The following is a 25555-nucleotide window of genomic DNA, read 5'->3' as shown; positions in this document are numbered from 1 at the left end:
AGACTTGTAATCTGAGCTACTCAGAAGGCTGAGATCTAAGGATCACAGTTCAAAGCCTGAGCAGGAAAACCCATGAAAAATAGAACTAGCTATCTAATTTGCTTTGTTTTCCTATTAAATGAGAAATCAAGGGGCTGCAGGCATGGGCTCAAGTGGCCGAACACCAAAAGAGCAAAACTGAGCAAACACCAAGACTTGAGCTCAAACCCTAGGACTTCCAAGAAACCAGGACTAAGGGAGTGGCTCAAGGGGTAGAACACTTGCTTAGCAAATGCAAGGCCACCTGAGTTCAAACTTTAGTACTACCAAAAAAAAAAACAAAAACAAAAACTTTAGTGGATATTATTTTTTAAGGCTATGATATATTATAGTATATCATATTCCTTAGCCTTCATAAAGCACCATATATTCACATTTTTATGATGAAACTAGAAACTTTGGAGACAAAGCTTCTGGGAAATTGCAATTATTTGTCCAAAAACTGTAACAAAGTAAGGAATAAAAAGGAGGCTTAAAGATGGAAAATAAAAGTTTATTAGGTCTAGGAATCAAAGACAATTTGATATAATTGTGATTATACACAGAATTTGATCATCAGAAATAAAATCTTTCTGGTCTAGACTAAGGTACTGAATAGCAGCAATCCTATAGAAACCATACTAAAACTACTATTTATCCAAGTTTAATGGACCAAATAAATAATTGTGTCGCCAACATCTGCTTGTAGCCCATTCTCAGTGACATGAATTTTCTTGGTCATGAGGTCCACATGAAAGGTAGCATGCTCAGATATGGGGGTCTTTTCCATGGACTCTTTTCCCAGGACTGGAACTCGCCGGGGCCCCGACAGTGGATCATCAAACCTCATCAGTTTCACTTTGGAAAGGTCTACAGAGGAAGAGATTATCAGTATAAATGGCTAATTATGTATAGTCACTGACTGAAACCACAAATGAATCTGGTAATACACATCTTAAACAATCTAGTTATATTTAAGTAAAATATTTTCATTGGATTATTAAATAGGATCCAGTCTCAGGAGCATACCTAAAAATCTAATTCATCATCATCTTCTTTCAGCTTTTTACCAAGATCAAAGATTGTAAGAAACTCTGTATAGCACATTTTGAATGATAACCCCTAAGAGATGAGGAATTGAGTATATTTTTTAGTACTAACCATACGATCTCCTAAATCACTTCTAGGTGCTTCAATTAGCCATTCTTCAAATGATCAAAATGTCTAAAATTCCTTTCTTTTCTGGGCTTCCTAAGATTTGCTCAAGTATTATTTTCTTGAAGATATTTTTGGAGAAACAATTATTACTGTAAGAAATAGAATTACCCTGGCCGGGAAGGAAGGAAAGGAGGGAAGAAGGGAGGGATCGAATTACCCTTTTCTTGTTTAGTTCAAAGATGAAAATGTAAATTAAAAAGTTAGGGGTAAGCAGAAAAGGGATGGCAGGAGAAAAAGGCACAGATTTTACAATTATGAGCTTTAAGACAAGCTCCAGTCCTACCCTGCTTGACCTACTCTACACAAGCTGATAATATGGCTGCTGATCAAAAAAGAAAAAAGAAATTGATTTATGAACAAATGTATGATCCAACAATCCTGCCAACAACTGAGCTCATTTAAGCAATTCTGAAGTTTCCCAGCATCAAATGGCTTTACTTCCTATAGTAGGAACACACCATAAATAACTAAAAATGCTAATTTTGGATTTATATCTTATTCTAAATGGAACATGCTTAAACTGATCAAAAAAAAAAAAAGGAAAGTATTTTCTAGATTACTTCCAATCCTTTCTCAAACAGATTCTGGGTGGTCTGGAAGCTGCACTCCCTTTGTACTGAGAGCACAAAGTATAGCATGAGAAGGATAAGAGATAAAAAGAGACTTAATGCGGCTGGCAGCGATACCAGCAATACAAGTTATCCAGGCATTCTGTTCTCTTTGGAAAACAAAGACTAGAAGACTGAAAGTTTAGAGACAAGATCTTGGGGCTCACAGTGCAATTACCTGACACTACCACGAAAGCAAACCCTGCCTCAAAGTCTTTAGAGAGTCTCTGCAGAGGACATATAATCTATTCCAGATAGAGCACAAGCTCTGAAAATTAAAACAGCAAAAGAGCACGAAAGTCTTCATGATAGCCATGATCTTATTTGAAGGAAGAATACAATTCAGCTACTGCAATTCAACTTGCACATGAGAGGAAGCAAATATTTTGCTATAGAAATGACAGGTCCTGCCAGCAGATTTTATATATAAGGTCTTTTGATGGGGAACTCCCCCTACTGTCCTCAACAGCGCTTGCTCATCATTTCAAACAATTTTGATTCAAACTATTTCAAAGAAATCTTAATACTCAATCAGATTTCTTTTTTTTTTTTTTTTTTGCCAGTCCTGGGCTTGAGCTCAGGGCCTGAGCACTGTCCTTGGACTTTCTCAAGGCTAGAGCTCTACCACTTGAGCCTCAGCACCAATTCTGGCTTTTTCTATGTCTGTGGTACCAAGGAATCGAACCTGGGTCTGCATGCATGCTAGGCAAGCAATCTACCACTAGGCCAAACTCCCGGCCCTCTATCAGATTTCTAAATGACAAAACACATTTGTTTTGATGTTTCACCATGCAGTTCATTATTGTCAATAAATTCTTGGATCTTTATTAGTGTTTTTAGTATCTTTTCAAATTCCAGACCTCTCTGATCACTGAAAATGTTGAAATTTAAGTCTGTAACTATGCAAGCTTTAAGGCACTTAAAGAAAAGATGAGAGTGATTGAGAGCCCCTAGGGACTAATAATGTGAAATGGAGCCTTTCACCTCCAAGGTTGTAAGTGATTCAAAGTCATTATCATCACACAGTTGCTCAGAGGCTTTTGTAGAGTGAAATGACGACTTTAGTCTATTCCTCCTGGACCTAGACACCTTCAACACAATTCACACTAATTGGAGGACTTGCTGGTTATGGTAGAAGACAAAGAATGAAGTTATTGAATTGAACTCCTTTTCCATCTCATATACTCAATGTACTTCGCCCTCTTAGATATCACTGCATCCTGAAAACTTTTGGAAAAGTATCAAGGCTAGATTTCTGTGTAGATTCTTAAAGGAATTCAATTTCAAACTCTCCCTAAAATTCACAGCAACTAATACCAAATTTAAAACACTATGAAATGGTATTATTCATAGCTATGTGACAAAGGAAATAAGAACTGCACCTAAGGGCTCCATGAAAAAAGATAAGAGAGAGAAAACATGTCAGTGTTTGCCTAGCATGCACGAAGACCTGGGTTGGATTCCTCGGTACCAAATATATAGAAAAGCCAGGAGTGGTGTTGTGGCTCAAGTGGTAGAGCACTAGCCTTGAGGAAAGCCCAAGGACAGTGCTCAGGCCCTGAGTTCAAGCCCCAGGAATGGGAAAGAGAAAGAAAGGAAGAAAAGACGGAAGGAGGGAAGGAGGGAAGGAGGGAGGAGAGAGGGAAGGAGGGAGGGAGCGAGGGAGGGAGGGAGGGAGGGAGGGAGGGAGGGAGGGAGGGAGGGAGGGAAGAAGGAAGGAAGGAAGGAAGGAAGGAAGGAAGGAAGGAAGGAAGGAAGGAAGGAAGGAAGGAAGGAAGGAAGGAAGGAAGGAAGGAAAGGAGGGAAATCAAGCAAGCAAGCCATGAGGGGCCAGGAGCATGATCTAGTGGTAGACTGCTCACATGCATGAAGCTCTGGGTTCAATTCCTCAATACCACATACACAGAAGAATTCAGAAGTGGAGCTGTGACTCAAGGGGCAAAACACTAGCCTTCAGCAAAAAATGTCCAAGGACAGTGCCCAGGCCCTGAGTTCAAGGCCCAGGACTGGCACAAAAAAAAAAAAAAAAAGGAAGTCATGAGTTACATAAAATCTAATTTCAGAAGATACAAACTGAATCTTAAGCAGAAACTGAAATGATTTACTTATTTTAAAATAAAGGCACACTGAAGTAAGCCAGACTCAAAGGAACATAGGCTCAATGATTTCCCTCATTTGTCATTATCAGTAGAAATCTTGGGCTCTCCAAGCAGAGATTTACAATAGAACAAAACCTAGGTACATAAGGCCATATAGAATGACACTAAATGAAAGGACCTCCAGAATACAGAAACAAAAGCCATATAATGAGTGATTGTTGTCCTTAATGTACTGTTATCTCTCATCTCTTTTGCTGTCCCTTGGTTATCTCATATTGTTACAGTATTTCACCTGGTTATCTGATATATTGTATGTATGCGTATTTGGTTATTTGAGTATTTGGTTATTTGAAGTCGGATAGGGAAGGGAGGAAAACAAGATGAGGGGCAGAGGTGGGGAGAGGGAAATGGGACTAAGGCATGAGAAAGGGTATCAATGTATGTGAAGTAATGCATCTTCTATCTGGTGAATATAATGTAACCCTTCTATTAATTACAATAAAAAATATATGAAAAAAATAAAGGCACATTGTATAGAAAAATATGAGCTTTAGAGTCAAAACCAAGTGTGAATTTTAACTCCAAATTTACTAGCTGAACAAATTATGCCCAGTTACCTTAATTCTTTGAACTTCTACTGAGCCTCAACAGAGATACATGAACAGGGAAACAATAAAGTGTTTTACATTATAAGGTTTCTTTTTACATTATAACATTGATACACAAAAAAGCCTAATATATAGCATGCTTGAAAACATTTTCGTCCTTTCCCAGAACTAGATGGACTGCTTAGTTTAGAGTATTAAGGGCATGTTGATGCAGCTACTTGTTACAATACTAAGCAAGACTAAGTCTTGAATAAATATTTATTAAAAGAGAAATGAGCTTAGAGATTAAGTGACAAAGTCACCAAGCTAAATAACCACAGTCCCCAAATGAATCTGAGCTCCTTGATTCAGGGACCAATAATCTTTCCACAGTACTACATGGCAACTCTAAACAGTTACTCCTCTTTCTCTGTTCTGCTAAGAATTCATCCAGTTCACAAACTACTGCCAAACCTGAGTTTTCAGGAAAAAACTACTTACCTTTGATTCCTCGATCTATTTTCATTAAACGCCTGATTATGGAATCACAATTATCTCCTTGCCTAACTTCGATCTTAGTTGAGAAGTGGCCATTAGATGGCTGGGGATTTACTAGGGAAATTGACACGCCAGGCTACAAAAAATAAAAAATAAATAAAATATAAATTAATGTGTTTTATACCAAAAAAACCCAAAAGCCTCGAGTAACAAACCAAAATTTAACTAAATCTGAAAGCTATAGGGAAAGGGAAAGTGAGTACTGGGGAATCATTTCTGGCTGTGGCCTGGAATAAACCATTCACTGAATTGCTCTGGATCTTCTTGCATCTTCACAACAATGGGTTCCTAATGACCTCTAAGGTCTCTTCTAGCTCTATAATGCAGTGATTCAGTAATATTCCTTCAACTTACTTCTGTTCTAAAAACATTCAGAGGTTTCCCAGGACAACAATCTTCCCTGATTTTATCTTCTGCTTCAGAGGCAAACTTGACTTCTATGTGTTCTAGCTAAATAGAGGGGGGAAAAACAGAAGTCATTAGTATCATTTACTATGATTGAAATTAACCACTACTTTATATTTCAATAGAAAACTAGGTTCTCCACTTAACATCAAATGGTCTATGCAACTTTATTATTCTTCCACATAAACATTAAATGAAATCTGCAATTGGTTATTTAGAACTCATCTTAGAAGTCTCAGTAGTATTACATACATGATCCTATGTATCATTTTTCTGTAATGAAATCTGGCAGCTGCCAAATGAAAGAAAGAGTATCAGCATAAAAGTCTTCTACTCAGAATTTGACAATCTGTCATTCTGAGAATGAAAGGCTTCCTCTTAAATAAATGGAAAAGTTCAGGAATGTACATCTCCCTGAATGAGTTAGCCCTCCATATAAAGTGTATCTTCGTTGTCCAAGTGAAAGGGCTAAACAGCTTTTTTACTTCCATGAACACAAACATTCAGATACTCATAAAATAGATGTCTACTAATATTAAATCCTGTTATTAACTTACTTAAAATAAAATGCCTTGATGTAAAAATCAACGTTAATAAATTCTTTAATAAAAATTGAAAATAAATAAATAAAATGCCTTATGTTTGTTAAATATGACATTTGAAATATGTAAAAATCAATATTAATAAATTCTTTAATCAAAACAAAATAAAATAAAATGCCCAGGGTCTGGGAAGCTCAGTAGTAGAGTACCTGCTTAGCATAAATGAGTCCTTGAATCTAATCCTTAGCATCAAACACAATAATATTTAAAACAAAATGCTAATGTAGAAAAAACTTTGTTCCTTTTCCATTGCCTATGAAATCATTTTGTTCAAACTCTAAATCTACATTTTTAAATTGCTGGGTCTTTTTTATTGTCTTCAGTTTCACCAGAATTTTTTTTTTTTTAAGTTTTCTAGAGCATGTTACTTTCCTTTCCTCAAAGCCAAGAAAGCAGTTTTAGAACCTGCATATAAAGTGTGACTGATAGGGGCCGGGAGTTTGGCCTAGTGGTTGAGTACTTGCCTAGCATGCATGAAGACCCAGGTTCAATTCCTCAGTACCACATACATAGAAAAAAACCAGAAGTGGTGCTGAGGCTCAAGTGGTAGAGCTCTAGCCTTGAGAAAGTCCAAGGACAGTGCTCAGGCCCTGAGCTCAAGCCCAGGATTGGCAAAAAATAAATAAATAAATAAATAAATAAATAAATAAATAAAGTGTGACTAATAATATTTTATGAACTAGAGATAATCATTAACCCACTTCTTTAAACCTGAAGTTTGAAGGAAGAGGAAGGGTAATTCATTGTGTTTCATAATATGATATTTTTAAAGCATTTACATATAAGATTTTTCCTCTTTATTTTAAAGACTTAGATATATATAATTTATTTTTGACATATAGGGTAACTGACAAGCGCAATACAATGACAGAAAATTCTGATATTTCTGCAACATTTATACACATTCATTCTCTTCCCCCCCCCCCCAAAATACTTTCTTTTCTTGCTAATCCTGGGACTTGAACTCACAGCCTAGGCACTCTACCTGAGATTCTTTTGTTCGAGGCTAACACTCTACCACTTGAGTCACAGTGCCACTTGCAGCTTCTTCTGTTTATATATGCTACTGAGGAATCAAACATGTTTATACATTTTAGTCAAGCAGTCTACCGCTAAGCCATATTCCCAGGCCCAAAAACTACTACCATGGGACCAGGAGTTTGGCCTAGTGGTAGAGTGCTTGCCTAGCATGCACAAAGACCAGGGTTCAATTCCTTGGTACCACATTTATAGAAAAAGCTGGAAATAGTGTCGTGGTTCAAGTGGTAGAGGCTCTAGCTTGAGAAAGCCCAAGGACAGTGCTTAGGCCCTGAGTTCAAGCCCCAGGAGTGGCAGCAAAAAAAAAATAAAATGAAAAACAAAACCTACTACCAATGAAAACACTAAACATAGTACATGAACTTTGTAAAAATGTTTACTATTTTTTAAGAAAGAAATTGCATTATGGAGCTGGAAATGAGGCTTAATGGTAGAGTACTTGCTTAGCATGCATGAAGTCCTGGATTTGATTCCTCAGTACTACATGAACAGAAAAAGCCAGAGGTAGGGTTGTGGCTCAAGTGGTAGAGTGCTAGACTTGGGCAAAAAGAAGCCCAGGGACAGCACTCAGGCCCTGTAAGCTCCAGAACTGGCAAAGAAAGAAAGAAAGAAAAGAAAAAAGGAAGGAAGGAAGGAAGGAAGGAAGGAAGGAAGGAAGGAAGGAAGGAAGGAAGGAAAGAAAGAACGAAAGAACGAAAGAAAGAGAAATTGTATTATGGTTCAAACAGTTTACTGATAATTAATTCCTGGCCTCTTACCTCAAGGGAATTAGTCAGGTAGACTATGTTTTCTATCAGTACTGCCTGTTCATCAAATTCCAATTGCAAATCCAGAACATGAGGCCCCATCTTCTCCACATTTTCCTAGTAGCCAAAATAAGTTTGAAAAACTAAATTACAAACAGGTTATATTGAACAGAATATATTTCCTCCAACACAATCATTTTTCTCTCAACTGATAAAAATCTTTAAATTTTAATAGCTATAAGAAAAGGCTCAGAAGACTTTGTGGGCTTCCCTTATCTATGTTTACTTGCTAATGAAATTATAACTCAGAATAATTATCATTAAACACATGATAAGATTTAAGGCAACAAAGAAAAGACTGGAAGGCACAGGTTTTCAGGTTAGGAAATAATATGATTTTATCATCATTTATTTAGACCACTTTAATGTGCAAATCCTGCTGTTTACTTCAACAAGGAATCAAAGAAATATAGTAAAATATAATTTCAAGTAATCAAAATCATCTTTTAATAATTTTCCAAAGTACCAAATGAAAATTTCACAACCATATCAAAGTTCAAAATTATACTACATATGTATTCAGATAACCCTTTCTCCCCCCTCTTCCCCCCCTGTTTGTGAGACTTGAACTCTGGGCCTGGGAGCTGTCCTTGAACTCTTCAACTCAAGATGGTTGCTATACCACTTGAGCCATAGCACCACTTCTGGTTTTCTGATGGTTAATTGAAAATAACAGTCTCACCAACTTTAGTGCCCAGGCTGGACTCGATTAAACCACAATCCTCAGATCTCAGCCTCCTGAGTATCTAAGATTACAGGTGTGAGCCACTGCACTGGCCTATTTAGATAAGCTTATGATGTATAAAAGTCAATCTGATTGATTTATAATTTTCTTGACTTAAATTTATCAAATGTTTGCTGCTTACACTGTGTTCTGAGAACTGAAGTACTAAGTACAGAAAGAGCTGTCTGAAACACGTTACATAAAAGTGGCCCAACATTGCCCCTGCTGTCTATGGGCATTAGATGACCATGTGCCATGGATTAATGCCTCCCATATGGAGGAGATTAACTATTATAGGCGGATACTCCTGATAAAGGAAATTCAGCCCACTGCTCCCTCTCTGGTTCTGAGGTGCCATGGTGGACACACCAAAAAGCCCTTCATAAGATGCTGGTGTCATGCTCTTAGCTTCTCTGCCTCTAATAAGCTTCTGTGCATAATGGTAATTACAGCTGAGGCTGTGGCTCAGCAGCAAAGCACTTGCCCAATCGCCAGCACCACAAAAAGGAAAAAGAAAAAATGTATATGATCTGTAGTATTCAGTTACAACAGCAGAAAATGGACTAAGATACTGTCTAGCACCTCTTGATCATAAAAAAAAATACTAGAAAGGCATTTTCCTGTCCTCAGATTTATTAATCAACACTAATTTTCCTGGTACATGGACATTATTGTGTTTTTAAATATAGAACCACTCTGTCTGATGCTGGTCTGCAAATTTAACTACTATGAGGAGTAGCCAACAACTTAACCCACGTTAGTTGAGAAACCCTGATCAGATGGCTATAAACAAAGTTTATAGAGTTAAGCTAAACCTATACAGATGTAGAGATTTGGCTCCAATAACAGAATCTAGTAACAACAACCTAATGTAAACAGAAAGAATATGCTTCCTTCCCAAAATGAAAAGGGAAAAGGAAAAGAAGGGAATAATTTACTTAGTGCAGCAGTTCTGAATCAATTTTTCATGCACAATACATATTTTCACATACTCAGCAACTCACAGGTAAACCTAAAATCTGATAGCTCATTTTTCACAACTGATTGAAAAGTGCTACTTTAACAGATCTCTGGGGAAAGACTGTGCCTAAGCTTTTTCCCTTACTGTCCTGTCTACCCATTACTCATGTGGTCATAGCTGCACAAGATCCACAGTTTGCTTACCTTAATCATGGCAACAAATGGCATAACTTTCTTCATATATTTCTTTAATTCTGGCAGATTACTTAGTTCACTCGCAATGACTTTATTATCAGGCAATTTTCCACTGTTGGCCTAAAAATGGGGAGGAAGGAGAGAAACAGAAAGAAAATATTTTAAATATAGGACTAAATCGTATTAAGTGAGGTATAGCCAGACCCAAAGGAACATAGGCTCAATGGTTTCCCTCATTTGTCATAATTAGTACACATCTAAGAATCTCCTAGCAGAGGATTACAACAGCTCAAAACCCAGGTACATTAGGTCATATAGGATGAGACTAAATGAAAGGATCTCCAGGATATAGAAATAAGAACTTTATTTTGTGTGATTGTTGTTCTTAATGTACTATGTTATTTCTCTTCTCTTTTGTTGCCCTTTGGTTAATCTCATATTGTTACTATATCAGATCGTGTTAGCTGGCATATTGTATATACATTTATTTGTGTATTTGAAATAGGAAAGGGAAGGGGGGAAAACAAGATGATTGGAAAGGGTGGGAGGAAGGAAATGGGGACAAAAACATGAGAAGGGATATCAATGTGTCAGAAGTAATGCACTTACTACCTGGTGAATGTAACTGTAACCCCTCTATATATTACCCTGACAATAAAAATAAGTAAATAAATATGTATGAAAAATAAAAAGAAAATGTAGGACTGTAGGCATACCTCTAGGAAGCCTGGCAGCCACAGAACAATAACCTCTATGAGTCTAATAAAGAACAGCGAAGAAAAGCGTGGTGCCAGTCTCAGGGGTAAGTGAGAAGCAAATGAACAATGTAGATAGGTGAATCTGCCTCCTTCTAAATTCACCAGATACTTCCTTTTTTACTTTAAAGAACAAAAATGAGCCAGGTGAGATAGCACATACTTATAATCCTACCTACTCAGGAGGCTGAGATCTGAGGATTGAGGTTCCAAGCCAGCCCGGCATTAAAGTCCATGAGACAGACTTATCTCCAATTAACAACTAGAAAAAAGGAAGTGGGGATGTGGCTCAAGGGGTAGGGCAGTAGCCTTGAGCTGAAGAGCTCAGAGATAACACTCAGGCTCAGGAGTAGGGCAGTAGCCTTGAACTGTAGAGCTAAGGGACAGTGCCCAGACCCAGAGTCCAAGCCCCATGATCCACAAAAAAAAGAACAAAAATGAGTGCTATGTACTGAACATTTAAATCTTTTTTACAATAAACAGTACCTCTAGGATGCTAACCTTAGACCTTTCCTGGTTTAAAGAAAAAGAAAGAAGTTGTTCTACTCTTGTAAAGACCCTGTCTTCAAAGTTCTCAAAGCATTTAATTAATTATAGTAAAAAAGAAAACTATACAACTATTATGTAAGATATGTGTCTCTTCTTGAATGTTCTTCTTTATAAAAACTATTTCAAATGTAGGGAAAAAAATCTCTAGTTATGACATGTTAAAACAGTACTGTTTCTATCTACTCAAAAGAAGCATCTATGTATCATTAACAGGCATACAATCCCAAATGCTATACCAATTTAAATTATTTTCTACAAACATCAATGGCATTTTCAGTAAATAAATAAAGCAAATAGCCTTTTCAGAGTTTTGAGTGACTTTTTTATTTTCCTAGTTGTAAGTACAGCATCAAAAGTCAAGGGCTGGGAATGAAATATAAATGAAAAGTTGTATAGTAGAATTTCAAAAAAATGTAGGATTTCAAATAATGTATTTAAATTTGATTTCTAACCTTTTCTAAAGTTCACAGTGAAAAGGATTTCCTTCACTTGTCCATGTGTTCCTCTGACACGTAAAAGGAAGAAAATGAAAAGATGGGAAACATTCATTTCCCACATAACACCAAATGTAACTACATTTAGCCTAAGAACATTTCTGGATCATAAACTAATGTTCTTTTAGCCATTTTGGATAAAAACAACTTTAAAAAGAGGCAAAAATGGCCAATGATGATACTGTATTAAAATAATGATGTCTACTCAAAGAATGCAAAGTAAAAAGATAATGCAAAAGCAAAGAAGTAGAGTACTTCTTAATATCAAAAACATTTGTTTCCACTGTTCATTTCTCTACCTGCCTGTGACCTACTATATCTCTGTATCTGTGAGCACAATGTAAAGACTACCTTTGATTTCTTTAAACACAAAGGCGATGTTCTACAGACAAACAAAATTGCAAGGAATATAAAAAGTACTTGCTCCTCTCTTCCCATCATTTTTTACAAATGTACTAGCAATTTTACTGAACTTCTTATTTAACTATGAAATGTACTGCAATAAAACTGATAAAAAAAAAAAAAATCCTGAAGTCAGGGGCCGGTGGCTCTCGCCTATTATCCTATCTACTCAAATTGCTGAGATCTCAGGATCACCATTCAAAGCCAGCCGTGGCACTAAAGTCCATGAGACTCTTATCTCCAATTAACTACCAGAAGACCAGAAATGGCGCTGTGGCTCAAGTGGAAGAGCAATGGCCTTAAGCTGAAGAGCTCGTGGACAGTGCCCAGGCCCAGGGTTCAAGCCCCACAACCAACACCAAAAAAAAAAAAAAAAAAAAAAAAACATCAATCCTGAAAGTCAAAACTATAGCTTTTTCTACGCTCAGCTTAATTTTAATTATATCCTAAAACCTAAGTGCCAGTGATTGTATACAGAGATTCCCTTCTTGTATACTTGTTTGTTAAACATGACATTTGAAATATGATGTAAAAATCAATGTTAATAAATTCTTTAATAAAAAAATAAGATAAAGATTTAAAAAAAACCCTATGGCTTTTTTTTTAAATGGTATCGATCAAAAGTTCAAATAACATGCATAAGAGTTAAAATTAAGCTGGACACTGATGGCTCCTACCTGTAATCTTAGCTACTCAGAAGGTTGAGATCTGTCTGAAAACTGCAGTTCAAAGCCAGCACAGGCAGGAAAGTCCATGAGATTCTTATCTCCAGTTAACCACCAGAAAACTGAAGTGGCACTGTGGCTCAAAATGGTAGTACATGGCTTAAGGACAATGCCCAGGCCCTAAGTTCAAGCTTCACAACTGACACTCCTTTCCCCCACAAAAAAAAGAAGAATCAAAAGTATACAACAGCACACTATATGTTCCTATAATTTGAATGTAAAAGAAAACCACACTAGTTACAATACCTCAGGGCCTATACTCCCAGCTAGTTGGGAGGCAGAATCAGGGGATTGGGATTTGAGATCAATTCAGGCAAAAAAGTTCACAAGAACATCTCAACCAATGGCTGGGTGTGCTGCTATGTCCCTGTCCTCCCAATGACACAGGGAAACACATACAAGAGTGCAGTCCAGGCTGGCCCCCACATCAAGCAAGACCCATCACAAAAAAAAAAAACAATGTAAAAAAAGGGACTGTGGAGTGGCTTAAATGGTAGAGTCTGCCTAGCAAACTGCAGTATTGAATTTCCTTTAAATAACACTATCACAAACTTCACAGTTATTTACCTAACAGAACCAAAAAAATCTTAAGAGTGTTCATTTCTGTGGCCAATTATCAAGTTGAACATTTTTTTTCAAAAATTCTCAAGAAATCAAACTCTACAATAGAGCCATAATAACAAAAACCGCATGGTACTGGCACAAAAACAGACCAGAAGATCAGTGGAACAGAATAGAAGACCCAGAAATAGAACCACATACCTATAATCAACTTGTATTTGACAAAGGAGCCAAAGATATACAGAGGAACAAACACAGTCTATTCAATTATTGGTGCTGGCAAAACGGGGCAGCCACATGCAGAAAACTAAAAATTGACCCTAGCCTTTCACCATGCACAAGCATTAACACAAAGTAGATCAAAGACCTCAATGTCAGACCGAAACCGTGAAACTGCTACATGATAGAGTAGGAGAGACACTGGAACTCATAGGCACAGGCAAAAGATTCCTGAACAGAATCCCTGGGTCACAACAGATTGGCAAGAGACTTGATAAATGGGACTACCTAAGAATAAAAAGGTTCTGCACAGATAAAAGCATAGCCACAAAAGTAGAGAGACAGCCAACCAACTGGGAAAAGATATTTACCAATAATACATCTGACAAATGCTTAATATCCAGTATCTACAGGGAACTCAAGAAACTAATCCCCCCAAACCCAACAAACCATTCACTAAATAGGCAAGGGAACTAAAGAGAGACTTATCAGAAGAAGAGATTAAAATGGCAGAAAAGCATGTGAGAAAATGTTCATCATCCATGGTCATAAAGGAAATGCAAATAAAAACAATCCTAAGATACCACCTTACCCCAACAAGAATGGCCAAGATTTTGAACTCAGACAATAACAGTTGCTGGCAGGGTTGTGGAGTAAAAGGAACCCTATTGCACTGCTGGTGGGACTGTAAGCAAGTTCAGCCACTCTGGAAAGCAGTATGGAGGTTTCTTAAAGAACTGAAAATAGACCTTCCCTATGATCCCGCCATACCACTTCTGGGCATCTCCCTGAACATCATAACCCAAGATATGATAAGGACACCTGCTCAGCTATGTTTATCTCTACACTATTCACAATAGCCAGGTGATGGAAACAATCCAGATGCCCTTCTGCAGATGAATGGATACAGAAAATGTGGTATATATATGTACAATGGAATTCTACATAGTCAACAGACAAGATAAAATAATGGCATTTGCAGGGAAGTGGATCAATCTAGAGCAAATCATGTTGAGTGAGACAAATCAAGATCAAAGGAACAAAAGGTGCATGGTATCCTTACTATGTGGCTATTAGATCCAAACAGTACAAGAGCAAGGACTCAATATTTGCATACCCAATGCTATGGACATGATATAGGAAATATAAACACAACTACATAGACATAAAAACCTATGACTCTATAGATATAATGTTTTAGTTCATAAATTAATATGTATCTATGATATACAAACCCTTAGCCTAATTTTGATTATGTTCTAAAAACTAAGTGCCAGTGATTGTATATATAAATTCCCTCTTGAACACTTGTTTGTTAAACATGTCATTTGAAATATGATGTAAAAATCAATGTTAATAAATTCTTTAATTAAAAAAAAAAATTCTCAAGAAAAGCCAGACAAGGTGGCTCATCCTGTAATCCTAGCTACTCAGGAGGCTGAGATCTGAGGATTGCGGTTCAAAGCCTAGGCATTACTAAAGTCCATAAGATTCTTATCTCCAATTAACTACTAGAAAACCAGAAATGATGCTGTGGCTCCAGGGTTAGGGCAGTAGCCTTGAGACGAAGAGCTCAGGGAAAGTGCCCAGGATCAGAGTTCAAGCCCCGCGACAAACAAAATAAAATTAAAATAAAATAAATTCTCGGGGCCAGGAGTTTGGCCTAGTGGTAGAGTGCTCGCCTTGCATGCACAAAGACCAGGGTTCGATTCCTTGGTACCACATACACAGAAAAAAGCCAGAAGAGGTGCTGAGGCTCAAGTGGTAGAGCTCTAGCCTTGAGAAAGTCCAAAGACAGTGCTCAGGACCTGAACTCAAGCCCAGGACTGCCCCCCCCCACCAAAAAAAAAAAAATCTCAAAAACAGCTGGGTACCATGAAGTATAGCTGCAATCCCAGCATTCAGAAGCCTGAGGCAGGAAGATGATAAGTTTGAAGCCATTTTAGGCTATATATTGAGACCCTAGGTCAAAGTAAAGAAAGCAACGAAATACAGCAGAAGAAAGCTCTAATTTACTTCAGACATAGTTAAAGGACTCCTGAATTCCACTGTTAAAGTCCTAAGAAATTCAAAAGAAAAGCTCTATTCTTTTTCTTCAGAATTATAACCTACATCATTCAATTATCTACAACTAGATCAAATACATTTTTGCAAGCAAGTTTAGCAATAAAACATAGCACTTTTTCCTTCAACATCCACTCAAGAGCTTTGTTATTGAAGGATAACAAAGGACATTCCCTGCCGCCTAGAGGGAATTAAACAAAGCTGCCTGTTTCCTTCCCTCCAGACATCACTAACATCCAAAAAAACAAAAACATCCTAAGTGGGACACAACACTACTGAGGAGAGAAATACATGAGGGCCTCACCTCAAAGTGGTTACGCAGAAGCGACAGAGTGCTGTGCTGCCACGGTGGGTAGTTCTTGGCCACGTAAATGGTGCAATGCGAGGGCTTCTGAGGTGGCTGCTTGTCTGCCTTCTGCAAAGGAGGGGAAAAGGACAAACACTGACTTTTACATAGGCCAAAAGTGAGAAAGAGACTTTCCCTTAATAGAGAGTATTGCCATTGCCTTTAACATTTAAAATATACATGTTACGGAACTACAGTTGCACTGAATATAGACAACACAGTATATTTTAATTGGTGTTCATTTTCACTACTGTTAAATGTCATTTGACAATAATGTTTAAGAAATGATCCCTAAGAAATATATATATATATATATATATATATTTAGAGAGAGAAAGCAGGAAGAAAAATATAGTAAGAAGGGAATGAATTTGATCAAAGACTTCATGCATGGAAATATACTAAATAAAGCCCTTCTGAACAACTAATATGTACTAGCTAAAAAAAAATATGAAAACAAGTTTTGATGACTTCACCTTCCCTTTAGCTGGCATTGTATAGTTCTTCAGCCGAAGTCTAAGGTCATGTGCTACTTCCATGAGATACTGTGAAGAGCGGATCAAGACCTCATCCACAGGCCCTGCCACTGGCCAGGAAGCATTCATAATTGAGTCAGTCTTTTAAAAACAAAACCAAAGAAAGATTCAATGAGATTACACACTACACTGACTTGACAGTTCTTGCTTCCTGTCAACATACCAGAGTTACCATCTGTAATTATGTGCTCAAGAGTTCAAACCTGACTACACATAACACACTTCTACAGTTCCTGATCTAACGTTCCCTAGAATTCAAGCTGTGAAGTCTGACTCTACATTCTTAATTAACATTCATTTGTACAAGCATATTAATACCCACACACATATGCTCACTTTCAAAGAAAATTATGTAATGCTAATTTGTCTAAATTTAATCATTATTATATAAATTATGCACACTCAATTTTATCCTATTAATATACCTAGCAAGGAAAGTATGAATATTCAGTATAGCTTACATGTACATTCCTAGATCATAAATGAATTGAATAATACATACCAACCTGACTAATAAGGTTGAAAGGAGTCATTAAACCAGCCAATGTACTTATTGGCAGGCCTGGAGTAGATGAATTTATCTTCACAGTAAGAATAATAGTATAATATCCCTGATCATACAGTCCAGTATTATATAAAACAAGTTCATGCAACTATGTGCTTCTATCTTTGTTTATAAGCAGCTCATAACAATTATAATTTTTACAATATTTTTGCCTTTTTAACAGTTGGAAGAACACTAGAAAAAACACAAATTCAAACTGTGTCTTAATGTGTTCAAATTACTGCAATACTTCCTAACATGACAATTAGGTAGGAGATAAACATACACATGTTTTAAAATGCATGCATTCGGTAGACACATAACTACCTATATGCTTATCTGCTTTATTTAGCTGTTTTAACCTGTTAAAATTATGATAATGAACCAGTATTATTTTGGAAAAACTCATTTTCTGCTTTTCTTTAAGTGACAATATTATCACAATGCTTACTTAGTAAGGTCAAAACAAAGCCACTCCGTACCTTCCCCAGGAGTGTCCAGATGTGCTCACACACATGTGGGCAGAATGGAGCCAGAAGAAGAGTCTGAACTTCAATGAAGAGGAACACAAGTTCTCTGTGCATGCCCTCTATGGCCAACTCACGGTATTTATCTTTTGCAGCCTATGAAAGTAGAAACTATTTATCACTTTCCTCACCTTCTTTAAAACAAAATAAATTCAGCATCTCCGTTGTATTTTTTTTGTAGTCTTTTTTCACTCCCATGAGAAATTATTACGCAGGTTTTAGTTTTAAGAAATTTCCAGCCTTGGGCTGGGAGTTTGGCCTAGTGGTTAAAGTGCTTGCCTAGCATGCACAAAGACCCAGGTTCGATTCCTTGGAACCACATATATACAAAAAAGCCGGAAGAAGTGGTGCTGAGGCTCAAGTGGTAGAGCTCTAGCCTTGAGAAAGTCCAAGGACAGTGCTCAGGCCCTGAGCTCAAGCCCAGGACTGGCAAAAAAAAAAAAAAAAAAAGAAATTTCCAGCCTTTACTCAAAAGATATTGTATTATACCTAAGATCTCAAGAAAAAAAAAACTGATTCACAGGCATTCTGAACAATATTAACTGCTTTAAGCATGAAGGCTCTGAGCAGCCTATAAGAAAGATATTAAATATCAAAACAGCTACAAATACAACACACTGATATGCTCAGCACTTCCCCTTGTTTAATTACATGTCTGAAAACCAAGTTACATAAATCCCAATGAGAGATTTCTACAAAACTAATTGGGGGAAAAGAAAAAAAACTATGCACAGTTGAAATGCCAAACATGAAGAAATACTGACACCTTGTGGAAGACTTCAGAAACCTATTGTTCTCAAGTTAATTATAATTTCATTTTTATCAGCTTTAACTACTTGTACAGAAAGTGTGGCTGCTTTTTTGTACTTAATCTCATGCTCAAAGATTAGACAGAAACAACATACATTAAATGAACACAGTAGAGAAAAGGAAATGACAAAATCACTATCAACTTAGATCTTAAAGTTGCTTTTTGTTTTTTCTTTTCATATATTTTTATTGTAATTAAAGGAGGAATTACAGTTATATTTACAAGATAGATGGTCCATTACTTCACACACACTGATGCCCCTTCTCCCCATTTCCCTCCCCCCACCCGCTCCCTTAAAGTTTCTTAATAAGACTTTGATCTATACTTTAGACATGAAACTATGCTTAAGCAGGATAAGAAAGGGAGAAAAATAAGTCATATTCACATTGACATCTTTTAGATACAAAAAAATGCATACCTGAAACTCAAAAAACCCTGTTTTCAAAGCTTCTTTAAACATCATCTTTTCATAATTTTGATCTGTCTTTATAATTCCTGCATTCATTTCACTATTGAATAAAAAATTAAAAAGTTAAAAGGCTATTGTATTTGAACATGCACGTGTGAATGTATATTCATACATGCATATATAATATATATGTATCTTATGTAAACATTAATGTGCATTAACAGAAGGACTAAAATGACAATATTTGAAACGTGTTCAGCACAGTGTTCTAGTGTTTAGTTTCCCAATTGACCCTTGGTCTATTTATGTATCAGAATCCTGTTTAAAGCACATGTTTTAGTGTAAAAAATGAACTGTCTGAAGAAGTGCCTGGCACTGACCCTGAGCTTCTTTTGCTCAAAGCTAGAACTTTACCACTTAATCCACGGTGCTACTTCAGCTTTTTCGGTTTATGTGTTACTAAGGAATTGAACCGAGGGCTTCAAGCATGCTAAGCAAGCACTTTACCTTAAGCCATACTCTCAGCCTACCCAGCACTGCATATATATTTTTTATTTATTTTTTTTTGGGGGGGGCAGTCCTGGGCTTGGGCTCAGGGCCTGAGCACTGTCCTTGGACTTTCTCATGGCTAGATAGAGCTCTACCACTTGAGCCTCAGCACCACTTCTGGCTTTTTCTATGTATGTGGTACCGAGGAATCAAACCCGGGTCTTCATGCATACTAGGCAAGCACTCTATCACTAGGCCAAATTCCCGGCACCACAACTCTTTATTTTTAAAGATGCACATAATTCACAAACCTGTGAATTCTCTACCTTTATTGTTGCAGTTACCGTTAGTACAATGTTTTTCTTTCCTTCTGATCAACAAGAAAGAGTCATTTTTGGGCTGGGAGTGTGGCCCAGTGGTAGAGTGCCTGCCTAGCATGCACGAAGCCCTGGGTTCCATTCCTTGGTACCACACACACAGAAAATCCAGATGTAATGCTGTGACTCAAGTGGTAGCCTTGAGAAAGCCTGAATGGCAGTGCCCAGCACCTGAATTCAAGTCCCAGGACTGGCCAAAAAAATAAATAAATAAAGTAGTCCCAGAATGGAATGTAAGAAAAAATATAAAAGTTTTATTAAAAAAAAAAAAGTCATTTCACATTCATAACATGAGTAACACCAGTACTTACGACAGTTCCTGACACAAAGAAAGTTAATAAATGTCTTGAGTTTAAAAAAGCAAACAGACAGACATTTCTTCTTGTCTTTTAATCTACTTTCCCTGGAACCATCTTTGCCAAACACTAATGTAACAACACCCTTGTTGGTTATAAGAACAGACTTTAGAGACAGAAACAAATTCGCTTTCAGGTTTTAATTACTAGCTTCTAAGTATTTAACAAATTATATTGGATTCTTCAAAACTTTAGTTTCTTTATAAAAATGGAACATACAAGGTTGCTTTGAGATCAAAGCCAGATAACGGATGCAAAGTACTTAACTGGACTTGACACATGGAAATCTTTTGTGAATAGTAGCTATTATTGTCATCCAATTTGTTTTAGAAAAGAAAAAAAGAAAAAGAAAACTTGGGAGTAAGCAACTCCAAAAACACACAGCAGTTGGGGATTCCACCTTACCTGGCAAACACCCTGTCATTGAAAGTGCTGGCAGGACCACTTCTTAGGCTATCCCAGTTGGCAAGCATTTCTTTCACCCACTCTACCCAGGTGTACAGACGGAGAATACCTGCATCTGCCATGGCTTCCACAAAGTTAGCATCTTCCACAGTGTCACCAGCATCAGCCAAAGCCAAGCGCATTCCTAAAAGGAATGCAGGGAAAAGTAATCAATGAACTAAAACTAGTTATCAACTCCATATGCAGTTTGGTATATACTACAAAGCCACATATACATTAAGAAATAAAAAAAGCAGTATGGCAGTTCCTCAAAAGACTAAACATAGAACTCCCCTATGACCCAGCAATTCCACTACTTGGCATTTACCCAATCGTCCAGAAACAAGAACATAGTAAATCCACTAGCACAAAGATGTTCATTGCAGCACTATTTGCCATAGCAAAGATATGGAACCAACCCAGATGCCCCTCAGTTGATGAGTGGATCAACAAGATGTGGTATTTATACACAATGGAATTCTATGTGGCAGTCAGAAAGAATGACATTGCTCCATTTGTAAGGAAATGGAAAGACTTGGGAAAAAAATCATATTAAGTGAAGTAAGCCAGACTCAAAGGAACATAGGCTCAATGGTTTCCCTCATGTGACATAATCAGTAGAAACCTTGGGCTCTCCTAGCAGAGATTCACAATAGAACAAAATCTACATAAATAAGGCCATATAGCATGACACTAAATGTAAGGACCTCCAGGATAAAGAAACAAAAGCCATATAACGAGTGATTGTTGCCCTTAATGTATCATATTATCTCTCATCTCTTTTACTGTCCCTTGGTTATCTCATATTGTTACAACATTTCACCTTGTTATCTGATATATTTTACATGTGCTTAATTGGTTATTGGGGGGGGGATGGGGACCATGACATGAGAAAGGGAATCAATATTTGTGAAGTAATGTACCTTCTATCTGGTGAATATAATGTAACCCTTATATTAATTACAATAAAAAATATATGAAAAATTTTATTGCCAAGGTAACGTAGAGGGGTTGCAATTACATTCGTCAGGTAGTGGGTGCATTACTTCTTGAACACTGATACCCCTTCTCACATTTTTGTCCCACTTCCCTCCCCCCACCCCCTCCCAATCATCTTGTTTTCCCCCCCTTCCCTTCTCTATTTCAAATAAACGAATTAATGTATATACAACACACCACATAACAAAGTCAGATACAGTAACCACATGAGATTAATATAGGGGGAAAAAAGAGAAAAGAAATAACTGCACATAGTACATTGAGAACAACAAAGCTTAAAAGGACTGCTTGGATCAGTAGCAAATATCAAAATCACAAAAAGCACCAGTCAGTGACTCACACCTCTAATCCTAGCTACTTAGGAGGCTGAGATATGAGGATCACTGTGCAAAGGCAGCCTGGGAAGGAAATTCATGAGACTTATTTCAATTAATCACAGAAAAAGCGAGGAGTGGGACTGTGGCTCTCCAAAAGTAGGATCCCTAAGTATGTTGCGAAAATATTTGAACCATCTGTATCAATTTGCATACACTTAGCATCAACATGTGTTTCTTCTCAATCAGGCTGAGTTAATGAGTTAGTGCTCTTTAATGAGGCATTGGAAGTAAATTAGATAAACTCAGGATAGCTATACATTTCTTTATAGTTTCTTTGTGAACATCTAACTCATTAACAAGTAGCAAAATAGTATGATATTTTAAAGCATCAAAACACACTGATACCTGGCGGCGCAGTGACTCACACCTGTGATCCTACCTACTTCAACAGGCTGATATCTGAAGATCTTGGTTCAGGCCAAGCCAGTCCAGGCACTAAGGACTGTGAGACTCTTATCTCCAATTAACCTCTAGAAAGTGGGAAGTGGGGCTTGGCTCAAGGGTAGGGTGATAGCCTTGAGCTGAAAAACTCAGGGACAACGCCCAGGCCCAGGGGTAGGACTGTAGCCTTGAGCTACGACCAACAAAAAACATACTGATGAAACTTAACATGTGCAAGTGCAAATTTAACTTCTCAGTCCTAAAATTTGATTCTTCCAAATATTTCATTAATGAAACTGAACTCTCAGCCCTTAAAACTACCAAAATCTTGGCACAGAACCTCATGCCTATAATCCTAGTTGGAAGACAGGGACATAAGGATTATGATTTGAAGTCAGCACAGGAGAACAGCTGATAAGACCTTATCTCAAAAAAATAAACTGTGTATAGTGGCTGGCACACACCTATATTCCCAACTCCAGAAGGGGCATAGCTTAAAAGACTGTGGTCCAAGGCCAGCCTTGGGCAAAAAATGCAAGATTCTGTTTAAAAAATAACTAAAGCAAGGTCTGAGGTATGGCTACCATCAACCTCCTGCCAAAAAGAATAAGAAAGAAAATACTGCAAGAGGAGACTAAAGATCTAACAATAAGCCTATTTAAATTAATAAGTAAACCACAGGACATGGCTACAGTGGAATGCTGTAGTGCTGAAAAATAAGAAAGCCACTATATACTAATATGAAGTAATGTCAAATCTATACACAACAGTCAATGTTTCACATGGGCATCCTTAGTGTTTTACAGATGAAGACAGATGGTTGTATCCATATCTGTATACCAGTTCAAAATACTTTTCAGTCTCTTATTTTGAAACAAATTTACTCTTAAATTTTTATTGTAAAAAACAGAGAATAAATGTGTACCATCACCCTGTTTCCCAAAGCACTATATATAACCATCATTTCAGACCAGAATGCTAACGTTAGTATAAATATCATTAGCCAAACTCTACACCTTATCCAATTTGTCAGTGTTTCATCTGATATCCTTCTATTGTTCCAAGACTCACACCACAATAGCACATTTCATTTTAGTGCTGTGTCCCCTGAGTCTCTTCAAATCTGTGACAGCTTTTCAGTCTTTCCTGTCTTTCATGATGCTAACATTTCAGATAAATACTATTCCCAATTTTGGTTTTGTGTGGTACTTCATGAACTGGAGAGTTTACAAACCTTTGGCAAGAAAAACACAGAACAGATGTGCCCACAGTGTATCATATCAGAAAGACACACTGAGATGATTTATGCATGGTATTGCTACCAGATCTCAGTTAAGGTAATATGAGCATAATATTACCTTGGGAGAGATACTCTGAGGCTATACAAATTCCATGAAACTGTCTGTAATAGTTATTACTATAGTTATTTTGCCTAATGATGATTTTAGGCAAATATTTTTACTCAATATTCCTTCATTTATTCACTGGACTTCATAAGAGAAGGTCTCCTTACTCCTACATAGACTTATTTACCCAATAATTAATATATATCAGTATGGACTCAAACATTTTTATTTCATTCACTGGGTACTAATCAATACTATCATTATGTACTTGGTTATATAAACTATTCTCACATAGTTTATTAGGAGCCCCTCAAAACTGTCTCCTATGTGTTCAATATGTCCCAAATATGAAGGTGCTAGATAGATGGATAGACAGACAGACAGATAGACAGATACTAATTTCAATTTGAATACCATTCAGTTTACTTTAGTCTTCCCCCTTTACTTTGTTGCTTCAATAAATTAAGACTGCAGTTCTTTTACTTACAATGTATTTTCATTGACTTTTTTTAATCCAGTATACATAGTTTCATAATTGTTTCTACCTCTTGTAAAAAAAAAAAAAACACATTTGTTACTATTAGTAACACTATTTTTATATTGTTCTTGTCTTTACCTTTGGTATCTAAGCAAAAGACTTTTCTAAATTAGTTCTTCCCTATATCTTTCAACAAATTCATGCTTTCAGTTGCAATATAGCCAAGACCATTTGTTACTATTAATGTTTCACGTGGAATCTCCTACTCACATCCAACCTACCTGATTTTAACTATGCATTTATTATTTGGGTACAAGAAATATTACCATGGTTCTAGAGCCAAAGCTATACAAAAAGACATATTCAGGAAAGTACCCCCTTTCTTTATCCCTAAGAAGTAGCCAATTGCCATTTTCCCCACGCTTTTCCTATCCACTTCACAGGTAACTAACTAATCTTCCCAGTTTCCAGCTAATTATTCTAGTGCTTTTCAGGAAAAATATTAGTAGACATGTAAATTCTTCTATGCCCTACTTTGGTAATAAGGAGGACATACCTTACCTGTTCTATTCCTGATCTCCTGAGATCTTTCCCTGAAAATGTACATACTGAAAATTGCTCCAAATCAGTTCACAGAGAACTTTCTCTCATTTTGACAATTCATCCATAGTACTCCATATTGGTTGTATGCTTGTACACATAGTGTATTCACTCACTAACCTATACAAAACCATTTATTTGGGTTGACTAATATGTAACCAATGAATACATGTTAGCACAGTTAGAAGTGAGATTGGATAAGCAAAGTTTTTTGAGGAATTGCCATGGCTGACTCCAGAAGAACTGTGCTAACTTACATTCCTACTAATGATGCAGGAGAGAAAACACATGAAGAAACTGCTAATTTTGTTAACAGAAAATAAGTCAGTAGCTAGAGCACTGGACAAAGAATCTTTTTCTTTTTTTTGCCAGTCCTAAGCCTTGAACTCAGGGCCCAAGCACAGTCCTTGGGCTTTACCAAGGCTAGAGCTCTACAACTTCAGCCACAATACCACTTCCAGCTTTTATCTATGTATGTGGGGTACTGAGGAACCAAACCAAGTCTTTATGCATGCTAGGCAAGCACTCTACCACTAGGCTACACTCCAGGTCATGAAGAATCTTTTTAATGTATGTGCTTTTCATATCTTCTACATACTGAACCACATATATGTATTACTTATTGAAAAGCAAGTAATACCTTAATATATTCTAAGAGACAGAAATAGCTTGGTTCCAACACACAAATCAACAAAAGTTTCAACTAAGGTTGAGATTCATTGGATTGAATTTTTAAACATACATAGAAATATAACAATGAGCCTGGTACCAGTAGCTCACACCTATAATCCTACCTACTCATGAGGCTAAAATCTGAAGACTGCAGTTCAAAGCTAGCCTAGGCTAGAGACTCTTATCTCTAATTAGCCATCAGAAAATGAGAAGTGGCACTTCATCTCAAAGTGGTAGATTGCTAGCCTTGACCAAAAGGAGCCTAGAGACAGCACC

The 25555-nt window shown here is 36.9% G+C and overlaps 1 protein-coding gene across 1 annotated transcript in view; it reads right to left on the bottom strand.

Moving 5' to 3' along the window:
• Positions 1–503: 503 nt before the first annotated feature.
• The window catches only part of Lars1 (leucyl-tRNA synthetase 1), a 63838-nt gene continuing 38786 nt past the window's right edge, over positions 504–25555 (bottom strand). Inside the window, exons 23-32 of the mRNA XM_090331290.1 lie at positions 20388–20571; positions 18770–18860; positions 17496–17636; positions 16410–16550; positions 15892–16002; positions 9828–9938; positions 7892–7996; positions 5443–5538; positions 5032–5164; positions 504–888 (exon numbers count right to left, since the gene is read on the bottom strand). Coding sequence (XP_090187416.1) covers positions 683–888; positions 5032–5164; positions 5443–5538; positions 7892–7996; positions 9828–9938; positions 15892–16002; positions 16410–16550; positions 17496–17636; positions 18770–18860; positions 20388–20571 — 1319 coding nt within the window. The 3' untranslated portion in view covers positions 504–682. The remainder of the gene's footprint in view (positions 889–5031; positions 5165–5442; positions 5539–7891; positions 7997–9827; positions 9939–15891; positions 16003–16409; positions 16551–17495; positions 17637–18769; positions 18861–20387; positions 20572–25555) is intronic.

Source organism: Megascapheus bottae, chromosome 4 (assembly GCF_031878675.1).
Source record: "Megascapheus bottae isolate mThoBot1 chromosome 4, mThoBot2.hap1, whole genome shotgun sequence".
In the NCBI taxonomy this organism is placed as follows: Eukaryota; Metazoa; Chordata; class Mammalia; order Rodentia; family Geomyidae; genus Megascapheus; species Megascapheus bottae.
Note: the sequence above shows the minus strand (reverse complement) of the source record. Positions and strands in the feature narration are given on the sequence as shown.